Source organism: Euleptes europaea, chromosome 1 (genome assembly GCF_029931775.1).
Source record: "Euleptes europaea isolate rEulEur1 chromosome 1, rEulEur1.hap1, whole genome shotgun sequence".
Classification (NCBI taxonomy): Eukaryota; Metazoa; Chordata; class Lepidosauria; order Squamata; family Sphaerodactylidae; genus Euleptes; species Euleptes europaea.
Window position 1 is genome coordinate 128,209,865 of NC_079312.1, and position 22,801 is coordinate 128,232,665.

General features: G+C 41.8%; 1 protein-coding gene across 1 annotated transcript in view; it reads left to right on the top strand.

Moving 5' to 3' along the window:
- Window positions 1-2,066: 2,066 nt before the first annotated feature.
- Window positions 2,067-22,801, top strand: part of GRB2 (growth factor receptor bound protein 2) — a 58,274-nt gene continuing 37,539 nt past the window's right edge. The window contains exon 1 of the mRNA XM_056857652.1: window positions 2,067-2,174. Within this exon, the coding sequence (XP_056713630.1) occupies window positions 2,097-2,174 (78 nt within the window). The 5' untranslated portion in view covers window positions 2,067-2,096. The remainder of the gene's footprint in view (window positions 2,175-22,801) is intronic.

Below are 22,801 nucleotides of genomic sequence, written 5' to 3' on the forward strand. Positions count from 1 at the left end.
TGTGAGCCTTTAAAAAATGCAATGATATTCTCTCCCATGCAGCAATGACATACCATTACATCAACCTTTTCCCCACCCCTTTGGTGTGTTTCACCTCCTTTTTAAAAAAACTGGAAGTGTTGTGAAGCTAACTGAAGCAGTGTTAAATGAACTTATAGGAAATACTTGACCTCTTAAAATTGTATTTGTACAGTGAAAATACTAGTAGTGTACAATAAGAATGTCTCTGAATGTGTATAATTTCTTATGGCATTTTGGGTTTTGTGTCTGTTTTCAGCTTGTCTGCTGAGTGAGAGACATTTCCCCCTAATAACTCTTCTTCACATGCAGTGTTCAATATTTGATCAGTACCCACAGTGTAAACACTACTGACCAGTTCCTCGAATTTTAAATTTGACTAAGCAAATAGCAATTTGATAGGGCGCACTGACATCCCTTGCTCTTAAAATATCGTGGAATTCATTACAGGTTTCTTCTATTTCAAAACTGAGTTTTGCTTTTTAGAATATGCACCTGTTTAAGGGCTCTCTTTTACACAGCTGTTCTGTTTTTTTTTGTAACTGGTGGTATGTAAGTATGACTTATGATTCTGTCTCCTGTGAGATCAGAAGTAAAATTGGGGTTTCCCCCTGTGAACAGCAGGGTTTGGTGTATCCAGTGTGGGGTAGTGGTTAGGGGACCCAGATCCAAATCCCCACTGTGCCACAGAATCTCACTGGATGAGCTTGAGCCTCTCAGCCTAACCTACTTCAGTCAGAGTAGTTTATCAAGAAATAAAGCTGTTCCCTGTCTTGCCATCTCCCTTCTTTTTAAGACAAGCTTCCTGAAAGCCTTTTAATTAATATTTTACTGGTGAATTAAGTAGCACCTCACAATCCGACTGTTTGTTCGAAGGTTGTTGGGTTTTTTTTTAAATGCAATTTAATATACTAACTCTTCATGCTTAAGATTCTTACGTTAGTCTCCTAATAGAAACGAGGAACGCCCAGTCTACCTCGACAGAAACCAGGGGAAACCCCCCCCCCGTCGTGAATAAGAGACCATTTAGAGAGTGTCATGTGTTTCAGAAATCCAGAAACTGCACACGTGGGCGAAGATTGGTAGCTGCTTAAGATTTCTCTGGAAAAGACCAGACTCTGTGACTGACATAATGCCTTTTTTACTAAGTGATAGGGACCCCAAGGCGACATTGTCAGTGGCAAGATTTATATCCCTCCAACACTGGATCTGTGCTGCAAGTGGCAAGATTTATATCCCTCCAACACTAGATCTGTGCTGCTCAAGATCAATTGATCAAGGAGCTTCTAAGGGATAAAAGGAAAGGATTAAAAGGAAAAGACCAAGACTCCGTGCTGGACAGAAGTCGGAGGGTGGGGGTGGAAGTTAGGGTTAAAGGGGTATTGCGGCGTTTCTCCTGGGAAATGGTGGGTTGGGGAGCCTCAACGCATGTCTGGAGTTCAGAGAGCTCTGGATCTGTGGCTTGGAAGGACAGGGGACGGTCCCTGCAGCGATGGGGGAGCCGGCCAGCGTTTGCTTCTCTGCCGCCTGGCGATTGAAGCCCGGCTTTGTTTGCCTCTCCTCTGGAGGAAAAGGGTGAGCTTGCAGAGCAGCGCCCCGCTGCACAGGAAGGCTCGCTGGGGGGGCGGGGGCGGGGGCGGCGCCGGCCTGCGTTGCCCGTCTGTCGGGCTGGCCGAGCGGGGAGGGGAAATCCTCTGCTCGGCGCCGCGATTGGCCGCGGCGAGTGCCGCTCAGCGCTTCCCCGGGCTCCGCGCGGGCGAGGGGGAGAGGCTGCAGAAAGAGGAAGCGGCAGCGCGGAGTTGAGCCGGGGAAGGTGGGAGAGGCTCAGGGCGCGGCCTCTGTCATTGATTCCGGGCCGCTCGCTTCCATGTCCCCTCTCTTCCTTCCCTCCTAGGGAGGACGGGCCCTCGCTGCCGTCCCCTGCATGTGAAAGACCGGGGCCAGGAGTGGAGCGGAAAGCGGGAGCCCGGGAGAGAGAGAGAGAGCGCGCGGGCCGAACCGGGAGCGCCCGGAGAAGGATCCAGGGAGAGCCGGTCCCCCGCCCAGCCCCATCATTGCTGTCCCGGAGCGGCCCGAGCATGGAAGCCATCGCCAAATACGATTTCAAAGCCACCGCAGACGATGAGCTCAGCTTCAAGCGGGGGGATATCCTAAAGGTAAGGCTGAGCAAAGGTTGCCCTCTTCAGGCTTTCTCGGATACGATTGTCCTCTTTCTCTGGAGATTCCCACGGGATCATTCCTAGCGTTCGGTGTCAGGATGAAAAGGCTAAACTGGTCTGCTTGTCTGCACCTTTTTATAGAAGCGCTTTCCCGAGCACTTTGAATATTTAGCAGACCAAATTCCGGGAGATGAAGTAAAGCAATTGCAGCACTGTTTTGTAGATTTTTCTGTATCTTCGTTTATGATTGCTCATGTTTGTCTGGCTGCTGTTTCTCATATTTAATATCTGCTTGCTGCTTCTCTCTCTTCCTGTATTGCCAGTGCCAAACCTTTACAGGCTTAATCACCAATCACTGCTATTGTGAATGAATGACTGGGCTCTGCGTTAAAATATGAGAGATGCTTTTTTCTCTCTCACACACATGATTTTTTTTTGTTTTTGGTTCATAGATGGACAAGTTCCATGTTTCTAGTCACAGTACAACTAAATCCCATGCTCTCTGAAACTGTATCAAAGCTGTCTAGTACTCTTGTTCTGATATATTTATGTGGGTGGAATGAGGATCTGAAATGTCAGTGCGGAAGGTTTCCAGTTTATTTTTGTAAATTTGCTTTCTTCAGAAGTGTGACAATGCTTTCTTGGCAGTCTGGTATAGTGGTTAGTTTGATCTGGGTTGGCCAGGTTTCATATCCACATTTAAACATGAAGCTCACTGTGTGAGCTTGGGACAGTCATTATCTCTTACCTTAATATACTTGACAAGGATACAATGGAGGAAGTAGAACCATGTGTGTACTGTCCAGAGCTCTTTGCAGGAAGGGCAGAATAAAAATGTGGTCGGCACTGAGTTATATTAAATTGGAGGTATAGGGTTGATTTTTCAAACTTGATGAATGTGATAAAGCCCTCTCCTGCTCCCTGAAAGCTTAGTAAAATGGCAGGAAGATGTAGGTGGGTACTCAGTTGCGTATAATAGAATATGATGTGTAGCCACATCTTATTTGTAATTTCACATGAAGGCCCTCATTCGGAATCATTCCTGTGGAGGCTTGCAGTTAAAAACAATTAAAAATATATAGTGCCATAAAATTATAGGGAGGAGCACATCCAATGGATTGCCTTGGTTAATATTATTAGGAAGGGGGCAGGGGCTGGAAGGAGAGAGCTAGTCTAACATCCAATCACTTGCCTCTTGCTTGCTGGCTTCCTGCCTTCATGGAAGGCTGAATCTTAGCACTGTCATTTGGCATAATTCGGCTCTGCAGCACATATGGAATGTTTGTTGACTTTCTCATATGCCTTACCAACACAGTATAAGGCAACTTTAATTTTATTTTGTGTTTTATAAGAAGGCTTAATTAGTAGGGTTTAATATGCATAGATTCTATGCTGTTTTTGAAGGAAATAAGGCCAAGTAGATACACAGACACTGGGTGTTGAAAAGGAGTGTTCATTTCCAGTTCGCATCTGATACGATTTCTGTCTATGGTAATTGGTTATTGCAGTAGTAGTTGTCTTGGCGAAGGTGTTTAATTTCCTTTCTGAAGATAGTGAATTGAAATCTCAGCCTTGTACTGTACTGGTGCTGTTTTTCATCCTGCTGTAAATAGGAATCTGGCCCAGATGACATTGGGATGTGAAAAGAAGTATGGTGGTTAGAAAGTCGGACTGGGGAGAAATGGAATTAGATCCATGTTTGGCCTTGCAAACTTTTGTGAGAGTAGATTCACCTTGAAGATGATGGTTTGGATCCCATGGAATATTTCTTTGGATTGGAGGGGAAGTAATTTTTGCTAGTCTCCCCCATATTCTGTTCCTGAGGGTCCCATTTCCCCTAGGAGTAGCATTTGATGGAGCATTTTGGGCTGAAGAGAATGGGAGAAGTAGTCCTTCTCCATGAGCAGAAGCCCTTTCCTTCCATGGAAATCTGATGAATCCAAGCGAGTGACTTGATCAAAGACACTGATTTTTATGGCTGAGCAGGGATTGGGATCTATTGCTCTGCTATGCAAACTGAACATTTTGACACCCTCACTGATTCAGTAGGTAGAACATCCTTTTATGCTTCGCTGTTTGATATGTGTCTACATCAAGTTCAGAAAGTGTGATAGCCCCAGTCTTGCCTAATCTCGTCAGATCTCAGAAGCTAAGCAGGGCTGGCCTTGGCTAGTATTTGGGTGGGAGACCTCCAAGGAATATCAGGGTCACAGCGTGGAGGCAGCCAGGCAATGGCAAACCACTTCCCAACGTCTCTTGCCTTGAAAACCCTACAGCAGGGTTGTCAGACTCAGTTGTTACGAGGAACTGATCTGATATAAATGTCACTTGGTCAGGCTGGGCCATACCTCGCCAGCCCAGATCGAGAGCTGGGGGTGGGATGGCTGCCTTGTCTCGCTCGCAGGCCGGATATGAGCTCTCAAGGGGCTGGATCTGGCCCATGGGCCTAATGTTTGACACCCCTGCCCTACAGGGGCGCTGTAAGTCAGCTGTGACTTGACAGCACATACACAAAAACAACTAGTGCTGAGAGAGATGGAGGTTCAGTATTTTCTCCCACATGTTGAAACTGTGTAGCCTATACTGTTGCTGAAATATGAATACTGATTTCCAAAATTCAGTTAGGGCCTTGCATCCCTTATTCAATACTTCTGGAGAGAAATGACTATTGAAGTGGAACAACTTAGCCTCGCTGATTCAGATATAAAATATATAGTAGAATCTTAGTAAATTCAGAAATATTCTACTTCAATGAATAATTTTTTAAAAAAAATATAATCTAGTCAGTGTTTGCTGACTTTAACCTAGTGTTTTGTTTGAGATTCTAAAAAAGGTGTAGGTTCACCATGTCCTTTTGAAGTGATGACAGTTTCCACACTTTATATTAAAGAAACAGAAGTTTCTATTTAAGGTTTGGTAGCAAATTCAAAGTTCCAATTCCCATGCATTTCCATTTATTTATATCCCGCTTTTCTCCCCAGATGGAACTTAAACTGGGTTACAACATAATTCTCCCCACCTCCATTTCCTCACAACAACCCTACATGGTAGACCAGGCTGAGTGTTCTTGATGGGCCCAAAGTCATGCAGTGTGCTTCCATGGCAGAAGGGATTCAGACCCAGGTGTCCCAGGATCCTAGTCTGATTCTTAATCCACTAAACCACGCTGGCTCTTATGCCTTGTTAACAGTCATCTGTGTAGTGATAATAACCATTTCTCCTCATGCCAGAGATTAGTTCTCTTGTTCCTGAGCATGTCCTTGAGTTCTGGTGAGAACAGTAAGCGTTTATCAGTGTTTACTGCATATACAAGGAGCCCCGTGGTGCAGAGTGGTAAGCTCTTCAGTCCAAGCTCTGCTCACGACCTGAGTTCGATCCCAAAAGAAGTTGGTTTCAGGTAGCCGGCTCAAGGTTGACTCAGCCTTCCATTCTTCCAAGGTCGGTCAAATGTTGTTGGGAGTAAAGGGAAGATGACTGGGGAAGGCACTGGCAAACCACCCCGTAAACAAAGTCTGCCTAGTAAACGTCAGAATGTGACTTCACCCCATGGGTCAGGAATGACCCGGTGCTTGCACAGGGGACCTTTACCTTTTTTTTACTGCATATACAGAAGAACAAGACTGGGTAACTATCTGGATTATGGAAGTAACTGATATTAGATCCGTTAAACAACAAATGTAGCATACATATTTCTGGGAATTTTGCTGGTTGTAGCTTTATTGTTTTTTGCTTAATACTCTATAAACAAGGTAGAAAATGACTATGCATATTTGTAAACTGAAATGGGGGACAAATACAAATACATAGAAGTGAGTTCAGTGCTGGCTTAATGCTATCTGACAGGATTTCTCTCCCCTCCCCCAATATAGCTGCAGTGGAAGCAACTGGAGGAGATGTATATTACTTTTGCATACTTGATCATTTATTTCTTAAATGGATGTTTAGGAGTGTATATAATTGGTTTCTGATCGGGCAGAATCATGGTTCTTAAAATGCTGCCTGTATTAATAGTAGGTCCTGTTACTGTTCAAAGGATTTTTAAAGTATTAGTAACATACTGCTTTGGGGAGAAGGAAAGGTGCATGTTGACTCCTATCTGATTTTCAACAGTTAACTTGCCTATGATGTCATGGTACCATTACTGCAGTGTACTCATATATTCTGGACTTGATGGAGTTGCATTTGAACTACATCCATTAACTGCTTGCTTGTTAGTAACCTTATGGCTGTACGCCAAAAGTGAAAGAAGATAGTTAAGTTTTGACTCAAAACTGTATAAACCAGTTGTGTTAGAATGCAGTATGATAAATTTTGCTACTGATCTGGATAGTACTGGCACAATATATCTGTCTGTCTGTCTGTGTATCTTGCCTTTCCTGCATTCAGGGTGGCTCACAATAATATTGTATTTTCTTAATTTACCTATTTTATAAAAGTCACAACAACCAAGTTCGCAGCTGCTGAAATCTGTACATCAGCTCCGTAATGCTTTCTTGTAGATCTTGTGTGTGTGTGTAAAGTGCGTTCAAGTAACAGCCGACTTATGGCAACCCCTTTTGGGGTTTTCATGGCAAGAGACTAACAGAGGTGGTTTGCCAGTGCCTTCCTCTGCACAGCAACCCTGGTATTCCTTGGTGGTCTCCCATCCAAATACTAACCAGGGCCAACCCTGCTTAGCTTCTGAGATCTGATGAGATCAGGCTAGTCTGGGCCATCCAGGTCAGGGCGTTGTAGATCTTACATCCTGGTATAACAGCCATCAAATATGTGTTCTGCTCAGTCTCTTCTGAGAGACTGTTCCATAACCTCGGGGCAAGCACTAACACAGCTCTGCTTATGGCTAAGGTCATGCTGACCTCCAATGATAGAATGCAGATCTTGTAGAGACATGTATAAAGAAAGTCTCTTAGGCATGTGGATCCTTCAAAAGGCTAAAGCAGTGCAGTTGCTGCATAATAGCTTGAAAGTATGTAAAGGAGGTGAGCCACCTTCTGTGCCAGTAGATATTTTGAGTCCTCTTTAAGGGTAATACCATGTAAAGTGGTTAGTGGCATGGATGAAGATAATGACTTGCTGAGAGCCAGCGTGGTGTAGTGGTTAAGAGCGGTGGTTTGGAGCGGTGGAATCTAATCTGGAGAACCGAGTTTGATTTCCCACTCCTCCATATGAAGCCAGCTGGGTGACCTTGGGCTAGTCACAGCTCTCTTATAGTTCTCTCAGCCCCACCTACCTCACAGGGTGTCTGTTGTGTGGAAGGGAAGGTGATTGTAAGCTGGTTGGATTCTTCCTAAAGTGGTGAAGAAAGTCAGCATATAAAAACCAACTCCTCTTCTTTCTAAAGATGAGCACAACCTCCATGTTTCATCAGACTGATACAGGGTACCTCTGGCCAGTGATACCATGCCTCTAGGTTCAATACTGGATGCAACACCACCCCTCATCCTTAAGTTATTAGGATGCACCCGTAACCTTCAGTATATGCAAAAGATGTTTCCAAAGTAGTTGGATCATTTCCCTATATATATAGAGAGAGACAGCAGATAATTTATTGTCTGAGATATAGTAATATATTATGTGATTCTGTCTTAATGGTCTGTGTTCAGATGCCTGTGGTTTCTGTGTTTACCACTAAGGATCTGGCTATTTTATAACCCTAGTGTGTTAAAATATACTTAAAATAAACTTAGATTTCTCTGATGGCATATTGTTTTTTGTTAGCTATAGCAGGGATCCCACCTCTTAGTATCTGTGTTCACTATGAACCTACTACACACTGTCTTTGAGAAATTGTAGTATGCTTCTGGTAGATTTTTGTTCTGTGTGGTGTCTTTGCCAACTGGCAACTGTCCAAATACAAACTATGATACTTGGTTTTGGTTTGGAATCGGGTGGAGAAGAAACAATAGATGGTGTGAGTCCTTTGGCTGAAAATAAGGACTCATAATTCCATCCTCACTCTCCCCTTTAAATACAGCGTGCTAATGTTTATTATGTAAGTCATCTCATAACGGGAAAAGGTGGCAATCCTATTGTCTCTGCTTTATAATAACATAAATAAAGTTGGCTGGATCAGACCATCTAGTCCAGCATCCTGTGTCACGCAGGATGCTGGACTAGATGGTATAACAACATAAATAAAGTTGGCTGGATCAGTCCATCTAGTCCAGCAGCTTTGTCTTGGAGGGCCAACAACTGGGCACAGAGACCAAGCCCTTCCCCTGATGTTTCCTTCCAGCACTGGTATACAGACGTTTGCTACTTCTGTGTATGGAATTCCCCTTTACTCACCATGGCTACTAGCCACAGATGGACCTATCTGCCTTGCATCTGCCTAATCCTCTTTTAAAGCCTTCTAGGACTATGGCTATCCCTTGGTCCAGTGACAGTGAATGCCACAGTTTAACTACTCATTGAGTAAAGAAGTATTTCCGTTTGTTTGTCCTGAGCCTATTTCCCGTCAACTTCATTAGGTGCCTTCAAGTTCTAGTATTACAAGAGAGGGAGAAAAAGCTGTCTCCACCCCATGCATAATTTCATAAACCTCTGTCCTTAGCTGTTTTTCTCAGACCGAAAAGTTCTGGAATCTCTAGCCTTTGGTCTTAGGAATGGTGATCCAACCTCCTAATCATCTTAGTTGCCCCCTTCTGTACTTTTTCCAGCTCAGCAATATCCTTTTTGAGGTACGGAAACCAGAACTGCACGCAGTATTTCAAATGAGGCAGTCACCATAATGATGCAAGGGCATTACCATATTGGCTACCTTATTTTCCATCCTCTTCCTAGTAATTTCCAAAATGGAGAATATAGAATAATGCAATTAACACCATTTTTCACTGCCCAGCAAAAAATCATTAATTATATGGTCTCTTTTGTAAAGCAGTTGGAAGATAGCAAATTCTTTTCCTGACAGCTGTTTGAAAAGGTATTTAAGAGATGACCCCCCCGCCGCAACAAATCTCCACTGAAGACTTAGTTTTCCTGTACTTTATTTTATTGAACCCTTGGGGGTCATGTAATGTTCATCAGTGTAGAATATAAATCCCTTGTGGGCTCAAGGAAGGAGTGAAGAGTTATAATTTATGCAGTGTTGGTCCTCAGCCTGGCTTAATTGAATCCTCAGGGCTTCTTCCTATTCAGCACTCATACCAGCTACTCTTCTAAACTTCACAGTCAAGCGGAGTTCACGTGATTCTTTTTCAATAAGTCTGTTTGCCTTCCCCTTAGATCAATGTCAGATAAAATGGTGCAGTTCTAAAGAGATGGTGCTGATGCTGCATTTTCAGTTCCTGCACGAAAAACATTTCTGAAACTTCATTGTGAAAGAACATTTTTGTGCAGTGTGAGTTGAACGAGGTGAGCAAAGGGAAACGGGGCTTCCTATTTTTGCTTCCTCTCCCCCTCCCCAATAATATGATCTATGTGAATTTTTACAAAGTCATATTTAGGTTGGCCGCGATGTACACTCATTTCTATCTGACTGATGTTAAACTTAATGGCAAAACTAGCGTGTGTTCTGTGAAGCAAAACTATATGCTGACTCAATGAGAATTCTGTTGCATGCTTCCTCCATGTCAAAAACATTCTGCATATAACTTACTGGAAGGAATGAGGATCTAATCTTCTCGCTAACCTGCTTATTTCCAGTCACCACATGATTCAGTTCATTGAGTTGGATCCTATGGAAAAGCTCACAGAAGAAGTTGGAGGAGCAGGTAGTTCCCCAAGCAACTTCCTGTTTGCTCTGAAAATCCTCTGGGCAGTTTGAGAGAGCCTCACAGACAAAATGGATGACAGTACGGGGAGCTGCTTGTGGTGTGTGTGAGAGGGAGAATGGGTAAAATTGCCTCCTCTGCTGGAACAAGCTGCTAGCAAAGGATGAAGAACAAAAAAAATGCGTTTTTTACCAAACTCTCCTCTCTATTGCTGCAGTGCCCCTGTACTGTGGTGCATTTTGTTCACAAAGCTTTGTCAACCCTCCAAGAGGATTTTCAGAGCAAAGCTTGGTGAAGGCAGGGAAAGAACAGCTGAGCCAGCTCCTTCCGTGAACTTCTCTGCAAGGTCCAAGCCATAGTGTAGCTCAGCTTTGGGATTGGGAAAGTCTTTTGGGGCAGTGATTTGCTATAAATGTATATATTCTTGAAGAGCTGTTCTCTTAATGGGTGGAATTGCTAAACTGAAGTCTGGTTCATATATGTATATTCATCAGTTGATGATTAATCAAGTAGTGTTCTGTATGGATTGAGTCATCGATGAGAACTTCCATATCGATCCCGTTCAGACATACATCTCTGACTTGTGCATCAGTAGGAAGCTGAGTTGTACACACTCATGTGTGAGCTACCCCTGAAAATTTTCCATTATGTAACCTTTAGTTAATTAGGTTAGGTTTGAGACTAATGCAAATTCAGCTGTATTAGAGGTGCAAAAATGATCAAATAGCTATTCTGGGAGGTAGCTGAAATGTGATTTCTTTTGGCACAGAAAAATGATAAAATGAAGTAGATTTTATTGGGGACACTAAATAGGTCAGCTTTCAGACTCAGTGCATTGTCAATGAAATGAGTGTATAAACTGTTCAAAGTATACATTATGATTAGCTGTGTGTAGTAGTATTAGTAGTAATTTGAAGAAAGCATTGTCAATTTTTGTGAAGGCATAGCATACCTAAAAACATTAATCATATAAAGATATGATAAAACTTTCAGTGCCTTTCAGATTGAGCTTCTGTACCAAAATAGCAAAGGTTTTTCTATGATCTTAAACCTAAAAATGTGGTAGAACACATGAAAGCAACTTGAGTCAGACACAATACTTCCCTATTGGCTTATCTTTAAAAATCCTCATGGCAGTTAGTAAAATTATTTTAAGTACATTCCTTAAAGTAGGATTCCCACATTTTGACATTTCATGAAATCAGAGTAAGCAAAGGTATGGAATACTTGGTGTACTGGCCAGCTAATCTGAAAGAAGAAAATATGAAGTAACGTGCAGTGTAATCCTGTGTAGAATTAATTGCATAGCCTGCTGAAATCAAGTTAGTCTGTCAGCATGTTTCAGATCCAAAGTGTGAAGCAGCCTTTGTCTCAGAGTCTTGTATAGAAGTTGATTTCCATTCACAACTCTCATGGGAAAATGGCTGCTTTGTTCCTTTATTTAGGAGACCACTGTGTTGGCCCTCAAGGGCTGTCACTGAAAGCAGAACGATGTATTTGGATTCAGCTGGGCAGACAAACTCCAGGACTAGCAAAAACATAGTAGTGGTAAACAATACCTTGGTCTATATGCATAAGAACAACAGATTTAATTTTTAAAATTCGAGTGTGCAGGAACATATATGTATACCACAGTGCAGTCTGGTGTTTGGTATAAATTGGTGATGTGATAGAGATGTTTTACTTAAAATGAATGTAGTTTTTGCTTAAAGCCCTCTTTGATCAGCAGCTAAAATTTCTGTTTTGAATTGAGCCAGGGTTGTTAGGCCATAAAACTGGCTCTGTCCTTGACTAACCAAGCCAAAACACCAGCAAAATGCTCTATAAACTAGCCTTCAGATCCAGGAGATTAAAAACAGCATAATCAAGCGACAAAATGATTACTGAAGTCCTAATTGACTTTATTACTGTTTTAATGCTTCCCCAGTTATTCCCAGTTCATAGAGGAATATGTTGGAGAGAAAACAAGACTGAAATTTTCTCCCAGACAAATTAGTTTTTTAAGCGCGGGGTTTTGTTAATGAGTAAAAATTCATGTGTGCAGTTCCTCCTCTGCAGCCTGAAATGGTACAATCCAAGAAGAGCTTTACCATTTTTCACTGATTATATCAACCGGAGTAAGAATCCACTGGTGGAGAAAGACCCCAGACTCTAACGGAGCCTTGCTGCAATTTAAACTGAGGGGAGTGCTGAGGAAACCTTTGCGCCCATATCTCAGCTTGTCTTGCAGGGGAAGGGTGGCGGCAGATGAAGTTAATAATTAAAGAACAACTCTTGGGATTTGGGGCTGTATTAAGCCTTCTGAAAAGCCAATATCACCCGATTAAGGAATAAACGAATGACAAGCAAAATATTAAATGGAGTTTAACTTAGCTTTAGCCAAGTGAGCTAGAGGATATCAAATACTTAAAACTTGGATCCTGCCAGAAATTTCTGCTGGTGGGAAGATTTCAATCTGTGGAACATAATTTCCTCACTTCTCACTGCAATCCAGTGTGAACTCAGGAATGCTGTTCTTGGGAGGCAGGAGACCCCCTGGGGTGTGTGTGTGTGTGTGGGGAAACTGGTGAAAAATTGCTTCCCCATTAAAAACCCTCTGTTGGATCCAATCCTGTGGTAACTGGAACAGCATAATCATTTTGGCCAAGACTTTTACATATTAGAGGATAAAAGTTAACATTCAGTGTTCCACAGATGCGCTTGCTGATGGCAAAGGAACTTTCCCTCCCTGTTGATCTGCCTTTTAATGCGAAGGAATTTGCTGCACTGCACCTTTAAAAGCTCACAGCTCTTTTCATTTTAAGCAGAGCTTTTCTGTGTGTCAAAAGCATTGTCTTTGGCTGTCTTTTCTGCTTCTTTTTCCCTGCTGATATCTCCTAATTTGGGGGGGGGGGTAGTAGCCGGCCCGCACAAGTACAGCATTCTACTTACCCTCTGCTTTTGTGTATCTAGCAGAACAGAGTTTCTTTTAAAAAAACTGAAATCAGGTGTGATACTTTTTCAAATCCAGTGGCCAGGGAAGTTTCAGTGATGTTCAGGCAGATCATATGCATGTTTACTTAGAAGCAAGTCCCACTGGATTTTGTGGAGCTTACTCCCAGGCAATGTGCATAGGATTGCGTCCTTAAACATATGAAACTGCATTATACTGAGTCAGGCCATTGATCTGTCTAGCCCAGCATTGTCTTCACTGGTGGTACTCAACTCCATGGCTCACCCAGCCATATCAAGGTTAGCATCAGCCAAAAGAGCCATGCGACTGTTTGCCCTGTGTGCCACTGTAGCAAACACACATGTACAATGATAAAATGTGAGTCTGTGTAAACTGCCACCAAGTCACAATTATCAGAGTACCTCTGAGCATGTAGGGCTGTCCCTTGTCACCACCACTGAGCTTTAGCCAGCCCTTGTCCACCTGGAGATAATAAATGTTTTCCTACATTAAAAAGTTTACTTCCAAGTTGAACTCTAATGTTGCAGGAAATGTGGTGGTTTGAACCTCTCCCTGTGGAAAGCTTTCTACTTGCAAATAGTTTTGTTTTATGGGCTAGATTCACCAGTGGTGTTTTGCATTCATCCAATTCACTGAACTGCATATGTTGATTCACCATCTTACACAGAACCTGTACATCTCCATAACATTGATATAATCGTGACAGACATGTTGTGGTGTGGTTTAAAAAATGAAAGAGTTTTAATATTGGGCCCATATTAATGATGCAATAATCCCAGTTTCTGAAGAGATTTTCTTCCTCTCCTCATCATCATCCTGGATAGAGCTGGTTAGCTTGAAAAGGCACCAGATTCAAAGATTCCTTCCCCCAACCAGCTGCCCAATACCAGCACCTTGAACTGGGCCCAAAAACAGATTGGGAGCCAGTGTAGATGGAACAAGACTGGAGTGATACGCTCTGTATGACCCACTCCAGTTCAGTTCAGTTCAATTTGTTACCGTCCTTGACCAGCAAAGCCCACTTCGATCAATATTTTGGCTGCAGCATTCTCTACCAGCTGTAGTTTCTAGCCAGTCTCCAAGAGAAGCCTCCCATACAGCACATTGCGATAATCTAATCTAAATGTTACCGGAGCATGCACCACAGTGGCAAGATCCCCCCCAAGGAATGGCCACATCTTGCTCATCAGCCAAAGCTGGTGAAAGACTCCCCTGGTCACCCACTACTACCTTTTATCCAACAAAAGTCTGGGTTCCAGCTCCACCCCCAAACTGTGGACCTCATCCAGAACAGGAGATAACCCATTATGTGGGTCAGACCTTCTCCCTACCAGTAGTACCTCCATTTTGTCAGGATTGAGTTTCAATTTGTAGCCGTCATACATTCAAAAACTGCCTCTGTGTACAGTTTCTACAGCCTCCTTGAGATCTGCTGGAAGCACGAGATAGAGCTGAGTGTCATCTTCATATTAGCGACAACTCTGCCTAAATCTCAGAATGCCCTCTTCCAGTGGCTTTACACAGATGTTGAAAAGCATGGGGGATGAGTTGGAACCTTGTAAACATCCGTAGACCAGATACAAGTTTCAGAACAGTGGTCTGCCAGCACTGCACCCTGAAACCTACCTTTGAAGTAGGACCAGAACCACTGCAGAACAGGGCTGCCCAATCCCAATCTCAAAAAGCAGTCTGGAAGGTTGCAGTGATCAAGGATATTGAAAGCCACTGAGAAGTGCTGGAGAATTAACAGGATTGCACTCCTCCTGTACCATCTCGCAATGGATGTTGTACCCCAGGGTGACCAAGGCCGTTTCAGTCCCCCAGCTGTGCCTGAAACCAGATTGGAATGGATCCAAACAATATGTTTCATTCAGGAATCCCTTTGGTTGCTTGTCCACCACACTTGTTCAGTCACCTTGCTCAAGAATGGTGCATTTGAGACTGGACAGTAGTTATTCTTGTCTCTTGGGTACAGAGGATGTATCTGCCTCTTGTGGGCAGGAATTTAAGCATTATACTAGGCATTTCAGTAGCAAAACCATAGTATTCATAATTTTACATCCTGAACAGCTTGTACAGTTTGTGTTACAAACAAAGCCCCCAGTATAATGAAGTTACAGACTGACCTAAATTTCTTTACATATTTGAAAGAAACCTCTTTCACCAGAAAATACAGATGCCGTACAGTATTTGAGCATGTTGTAAAACTTATATATTCCCTGAACAAGAAAAAAATGAAATGGCAAATAGGTGGGGAAATTACATAATTAGATTAAAGGCAAAATTAACCTAAAAGGTATTCATTTATTTAGGTAGCAAGCACAGACAGTGGTGTGTTTTTAACACAGTATACTGTAAGGTCTGACCAGTCTAGGAGTTGTCTTATTACAGGTAATACTGTTGTGGTTGTAGGTTTTACAGCTGGCTAGTCAGTTGACTAATATTTGTTAAGATATTTGGTAGTAATATGGCATGTGTGACAGTATACTTTCGAAATGTTTCACTAGTATAAAACAATCAGCTGAGTGTGAGCCTAAACAGCCAACCCTACTGCTATTTTCTACTTTAAAAAGAAATCTTATTGACCAAGCCTGCAATGAGCCCTTTAACTTATCACATCACGCTTCACTGTGTGTCTAGTGCAAAATGGTTTAGATGATGCTGTAGAACCAAAAAAAAGGGGGGGAACTCAACCAAATATGTATACAGAGCTTCAAAGGTTGAGCTGCAAACTAGACAATATAAGAAAATAATTACATTTATTGCAAGGTGTACACAGTAAAATTGTTAACACAGGGCCGGGAATACAGGCTACGTATAAAAATCAGTTATAAAATTCTTATGCACAGTTGGTATACAATGTAAATGACCAGTGCTTGACCAGTTTTGGCCTGAGTAGGCCTTCCTCAGTGGCCATAAAATTATAAATGACCAGTGGTCATAAATACATAAAAAACACATCCAGAAATAAAACTTACAAAATATTTTTATCTAATATTTTGTGTGGCTTGATGTAAATTCTTAAGCCAAATTGTGGGTCTTGCCACATGGACAGTTGCTCACACAATCTGATTCAAAATGAACAATGCTTCCGGATCTGTGATGCATCTGAATTGGTACTTCTAGGCAAACCATTCTGCTTCTTTCTCTTTGAAGGATTTCCAGCTGTGTTTTGTATACTGCAGTATTCACCATAAGTAGGTCATCATAACTTGAATTGTAGAATGTTGGAATATCTCTCTTGTTCCATGGATGCAACTATCTTGGCAGGGGAATTCTATGTTCAAATGAACGTGAACGCTCAGTTTGGATGTTCTACACATTGCAAGGGGGATAGGGGAGGATGGATGGATGAGTTCCAGATACTTTTCGGATCTTGCTGGGTGCTGAAGTAAACAATTCTCCCTGAATCTCCCTACTTTTGCAAGTAATCAGCCATGAAGATGCAAGGATGACCTGGGAAACCTTCATTCAGAGATGGCTTATCCAAGTGTAAGCTAATTATTTGTTGCCTTGATTGATGTTGGTAAAATATTTGCATATTTGAAGTCTTTTTGCCAGCATCAGTTAAACTTTTGGTACATGCTAATTACTGATATTATTCTCTAAGAAGACAGTGTGATTTGGCAACCAGATTTTCACCCTCTTTAGATATTTAACATTATAGGCTAGTAGCAGCCCCCCTCCTATGAGTGTACTGATTGTTGACTCACACTGCAGTCTTTTCTTTTATGCTATGCATGCTTTTTGTGTTGTCTCAGAGTCTACAGTGGTTTTATGAGCAGTGGCCTTCTAAGAAGATGGACCTAATGCTTGACTAGCAGTGACTCTGCATATCCTTGAAGCTTTTATTATAAAATGAAATGAGGGTTCAGTTCTTAAATGCTATTACTAAAGTCACAGCTTTGTTACCTGACACTTGATTACTTAGTTATTGGGTACTGCCCAGAGGGCAAGTTCCTTCCCCTTAGCCCCCATACTCCTTCATCTTCAGGCGCATGTGTGCTCCGCTCCCACCTCTCCAACTGGCCAGCTTGATGCTTCTGGCAATTGCTTGGCTTCTGACAACTGGCACTACTAGCTGATGTCACCCTTGGGTGTCTCCTTCACACTGGGCCTGCCTCAAGCTGTTGGGAGCCACCTCTTGCCAGAGGGCTCCCAGGCAGGTAGTCCACTTGTCTGTCTGCTGCCTAGGATGGCTCAGGGGTGGCCTACTGGGTGTGGAAGCTGTCACCATGGTGTTAGCATTTGGTCACCACAGATTGCTCTGGTTAGGGACTGGGGCAGAGCCATTAGCTTGAGTATCCAGTGCTTCTGGTTAAGTGACAACCCTCATTCCCTGTGCTGGATAAGTGACAATCCTCATTTCCTGAGCTGAATAACATTTTTTTTTACTGTACTGCTGAATTTCCTTCATTCTTGACTGTCAAAATTTTCTACAGTATGCTACAATTTGAGTTAAAATGTCTGAGGAATCTAGTTCCCATGATGGGAGTCCGGGTACAACTTTTCCTAGTTTAAATGAGGCTCGTTATTAGTGGGGATGGGGAAGCTGGTTGGCACAGAAGCATTCCTCTTGGAAAAAAGTTACATCTGTTAAATTGCATCTGAGCCAGCAGGTTCTACTATTTATAGTGAACACAGATGAACACATGAAGCTGCCTTATACTGACTCAGACCCTTGGTCCATCAAAGTCAGTATTGTCTACTCAGACCGACAGCGGCTCTCCAGGGTCTCAGGCAGAGGTCTTTCACATCACCTACTTCCCTAGTCCCTTTAACTGGAGGTGCAGGGGATTGAACCAGGGACCTTCTGCATGCCAAGCAGATGCTCTACCACTGAGCCACAGCCCCTCCCCGATCTGAACAAATCTGTTCTTCTTTAATAGCAACAGTACTTTACCAACAGTGGCACTTCAGATGGATGTTTACTTGGTTCTTCTGTTAAGTTTTCAAACTAACTTTACCTGTTAGACATTTCTTCTAATTGTAGGGTTGCATATTTGTCAGTTTGGCTGCTTACTGTACTTGCCAAATATTACATAAAGCCAAGAATTCCACACTGTAAGTGGCATCCTTTCTTTTTTTTTACATTTCATTATGTTGTCACTTGTTAGCAAGGGTGGGAATGAGGGATGCTTTCCCTCTCAAGCCTGGCAGCAGTTCAGGGCAAGCATACCCACATAATAATTTTTTTGCTAGCCGCCTGCTTCGAATGCCGCCTTCTGCAAATAGGACCACAAGCGGATTTCTATCTCCAATTTGCTCCTTTCAGTTTGTTTCTAACCTCTGTTGCTGCATGGCTCATAATTCCTAAATCCCCAAAAGTTGGTCTTTATATTTAAAACATTCTGTGCTGGTTTCATGTTAGTCTTAATTAAAATGTAGCATGCAGTCTCCAAGCAGTTGTGTAGCCAGTGGGCTCTTAAGAAATTGGCTCATGATTTTTAAAATATCATTTTTAATCAAAGGCAGTATATTATGACAGTCTGAGGAATAAAAAACATTTACCGGTAAATCACCCCCTTCTCTGCCTGATGTCTGGAGGCTGCTCTTGCAGGGTTTTTTGGGAATGCAACTATAGAATAATTAAATTATTCAGCTGCAGTCTCATTATGAAATCAGGTGTCCTGCTTGCAAGATCGACCAACCTTTGTTCCCTGGAAGTGTTCTCTTATACACTTCACCCTACTAGGGCTTGTCTACCAATCTCTTAATATAGTACGAATCTCTTTAAAATTTCTTCTAGTGGAGATGGTGTGCCATGCTTGGGGTAACAGTGGTTAAATTATGTGTTAAATATGGAGTCTAGTATTAGAACCCAAGTACTATCTTTCTTAGCTTAAATGGCTCTTACAAAAAGCTTATTTTTCAAATGAGGCTATTAGTGACTAAGTAGGGACATTGAACTGAAGCTTTTGTAGAGGAACTGGCTCTCAGACAGCTGTTTGACACTCTGTTTAATTGTATAGCTATATTTCTAATGAGTTTTATTGTTGTGTATTAGCAATGTTGTGATTAAACCATCTGGGACCAACTGGCATCTTATCATAGTGTAAAATATAGATGTGTTCAGGGGTTTTATTTGGGTGAATGCAGATCCCTGCATTAGAAAGCTCCAGTGACGTGAACCTGGTGCATGTTTTTAAATTAAATATTTGCAAGAGTATACATGTTTAGTGAATATCCAGTGAAGAAAACTTGAATTGTCCATTTGAGAGCTATCAGTGAGCTTTTGAAGTTAAGGCAGGACCATGGGGCAAATTTAGTAACAAAAGGTTTAATTTTGCAGTGATATAATAGACGCCAATCCCCAAGCTAGAGTGGAAACGCTATTCTCATGTTATACCCTAAGTAAGCAATCTCCCCTTTAGTTGGGGGAATTAGCTGGGGAGATGGAGTGAGAGGGGGTAACTGGGATCGATAACCTATGTATACCAGGATAATCCTGCGTGAAAACTCTCAAATGAACCCTTTAATTTGAATAAGGTTTATTAAAGAATAAAGAATTGAATGGGTTTTATTAAAGAACAAAAATAGTAAAACAAGAAATATATTTCAACCAATGAACGTACACATGCAAAGCAAACAAGAGCTGAGTAAGAGAAAAGAGAGCAATTTGGATAGGGTTTCAAGGATGGGTGATATTTACCAGTCTTGAAGGGATGTCTAGGGAAAGCAGTGCTGAAGAGGAAAGCAACCAGCATTTCCAGGTGCAAAGGAAAGAGTCCACATGAAAATTAGAGTGCATGCACGGATCCAGAGCACACACTATGAATGGTCGAAGGACCAATATTTATACCCAAAAATGAGTCCTGAGGCAGTAAAAGGTAAGCTGAAATGAAAGCCAGAGACAAAGAATTGATTGCTTTTCTGTGATTCGAAGAGCAAGATGGAAGAGGTTTGATGAGTCATTAGGACCCAAGAGAATGCCTGGGCTATTCTCTTGAATAGTGATTGATTGCTGGGATGGGTGCAGATAGGATTAATAATGGTCTGCTTGGAGCGCTGATTAAATCACCTTAGGGTAACACAGTGAAATTAGCTGGCCCCATTGTCCAGCCAGGCACACCCTAGGGCCTGGGGAAAGGTTCAGCAGCCAACTGCCTTCCTGCCCAGGCTTGACTCACAAGATGGATCTCAAAACTCTCTGAGAAGCATCTGTTTTGCGGAGAGCAGTGTCTTGCTCTTATGCTAGTCTTTGGCCCTTGTGCCTCCGTGGCACCCCTTAGCAGGAGGAGGAGTCCAACTGCTTACAATATTGGCTATGTAGCTTGTGGTTATTGATTTGAATTCTGTCTAAAACAAAAGTCCAGTGGCACCTTAAAGATTGACAACATTTATTTCAATATCAGTTTTTATGAATCACAGCTCACTTCCTCAGGAAGGGAAATCAAACTGGAAATTCTATTTAAAGGGAAGATTACAGGGGGGCGGGAGATGACCCACCTCTCTGTCTCATCGTCTCTCCTCCCCTTGTAGCCTTCCCTTTAAATAAAACTATCAGCTTGCTTTCCCTCTGTATATCTGAGGAAGTGAGGTGCAATTCATGAAAGTTCTTATTTATGTTGTTAGTCTGTTGTAATGCTGTTAGCCTGTTATATTAAAATAAAACAAAAATTCAGGGGCACCTTGAAGACTTCTATGGCAACCCCTTTGAATGCTGACTACCAGAACTCAATTACTGCTTACATTTGAGAAATAAAAACTTTTATTAATGGATGTTTGTAATAGAAAATAATGGCTCCAAGCTTGCAGGTATGCATGTTTAAATGCCATGTTTATGGAATAAAGCCGAATTTACATATGTGCCCATTCCGCAAGCAAGCTTAGAATTTCAAATAAGTATTTTCAAGGTTATACACAGACAATGTATGTTCTCCACCATTGGCTTACAGCAGTGGCTCTTAAACTTTGGCAACTTTAGTTTTAAAAATTGTGCTGTTGATGGCGGTTGAATGGCATATATCTTTCTGCTGAAATCCTTTACATGCGAAAATAGAATGAGAAATCTCTTGAGTTTTATACCAGCTGCAGTGGATTGCATTACTGCTATACCTACTAGGAGCTGCTCAACCATTCCTAGGTCTGAACTATCGGTTTGTAGTAAACCATTAATGCCATTTCTGCCTCGTGTTCTGAGGTGCTATGGAAGCTGAATGACCCCAGGTGGGGACAGTTCTGTATGATCCTGGCCTTCAAAAGAGGGGAAGCTGGTTCATTCCAGTTCCCTGAGGAGGGGGAGTCCCTGTCCACATTCATAGAAAACTGACAGGGCTCTATTTTCATGTTATCCAGATGGGAGTGCACAGGGCTTTGCCCTCTGTCCTTACATAGGACTTGCCCCCAGGGGTCCATAAATCCCAGTTTGGAAAAAAAATTGGCCTAGGATACTTTGTGCTTTTGTTATGACCCTACCTGGTTTCTTAAGTGGAGGAATTAGTGGGCTCTTCTTTCGTAAGCAAGTTATCCAGTAGGAGAGCAATATAGCCTGCTGCTGCATAAATGTTGAATTGGCTCAGTTATGCTCTAAGAATTTGCTGCTTCATCTCTATGGCTAATCAGGCTCTTGTTTGTTTGGGTTATTATTTGTTTTTTGTTTTGTAAAACTTACACGCAGTCTCTCCTGAAACCTGCTTGAGGCAACTCACAAAGTAAAACCAAGACCATAAAATCATAAAAAAACAAACACAAAATGAACAATATTGAAGCAAGCCATTCATTGCCTGTGTTGCTGCATTGTTCAGTTAAGATCGATCATTTTGCATCTTGAAATTACAGCACAAGGTAGTGTATTATCTGGAAGTCTTATGGTACTGTTGATTCACAGATGTCTTTAAGTAGTCAACATATTTCTTCCCTGTAATTTTAATTTTTGTTCCTCTCACAGGTGTTGGGTGATAAGGGAGGACTGTTTTTATTACTTCTGTTGTTTTAAAACATCCTCCCATTATATTGAGCATCTTTGTTTTATTGGCTTTTCTATCTGTGTGTCACGGAAACGATATCTGTGGGTGTGTTTTGTGATAATTCTTATTGGCTTATTCAATAGTTGGCTGCTTGTAATATAAACTCAGTGTGTCGGTATGTTGCATATGAATGTACTTCCCGGTAGGCTGTTTGTTTGTCTTTTATTCCATTCGCTGTTAACGTGAAGGAAGAACTTTGTGCACAGGGAACGTTTTGCCAAAGCTCCTATTTAACCCATGTGTGTTGTCGGCCTGTAGAATACTGTTTTGCATAGTGTAAAAGCCTTGTACACTAAGCTCTTTTAAAACACAATGAAGTATTGAAACGGGTAATGGTGACGTTCTGTTTGCAACTCCTTTGTGAGTCTATGGGCTTTATTTTGTGTGCGTGTTATAAACTTTTGCAGCCATGTACTGTGGTAGCAGATTTGTTGAAAACATTGGACAAAGTGTTCTTGGGGCTTCTGCAGAGAAAAAACCATCACTACTATCAAGTCTCCTTCTGCATACGTACAGCATGAAATTGCCCCTGTGTTTGTTTGATCTAGGACAGATTCTCATTGTGTTGGTAGCAGAAGGTTTTATGCGCTCATCCAGCTCTTTTTTAGGGTTCAGCATCTGATCAGTCAAAGAATGGGTCAAGCATTAGCTTCATTTAAAGCAATAACAAAAATAGTTAACAGATTTGATACATAACAATAAATACAAAACATCAGTTCATTTTATTGTTTTACAGTTGTTAATTACAATTAAATATTTTACAGCTCTTAAAATAGTGGGTAACTTTTCTATAATGTGAATGATTCATTAGAACAGTTCAGCTGAAGCAAAATAATAGCTGGTGTTATTTATATAAAACATTTCTATACTGCCTTTCCAAATAGGATTCCCAAGGCAAACATCAAAATTCTATTTGAAATGTATATGTAAGCTGTTAAACAATACAATGACAACATATAGACATACAACCAACAAGGCTAAGGAGGAGGA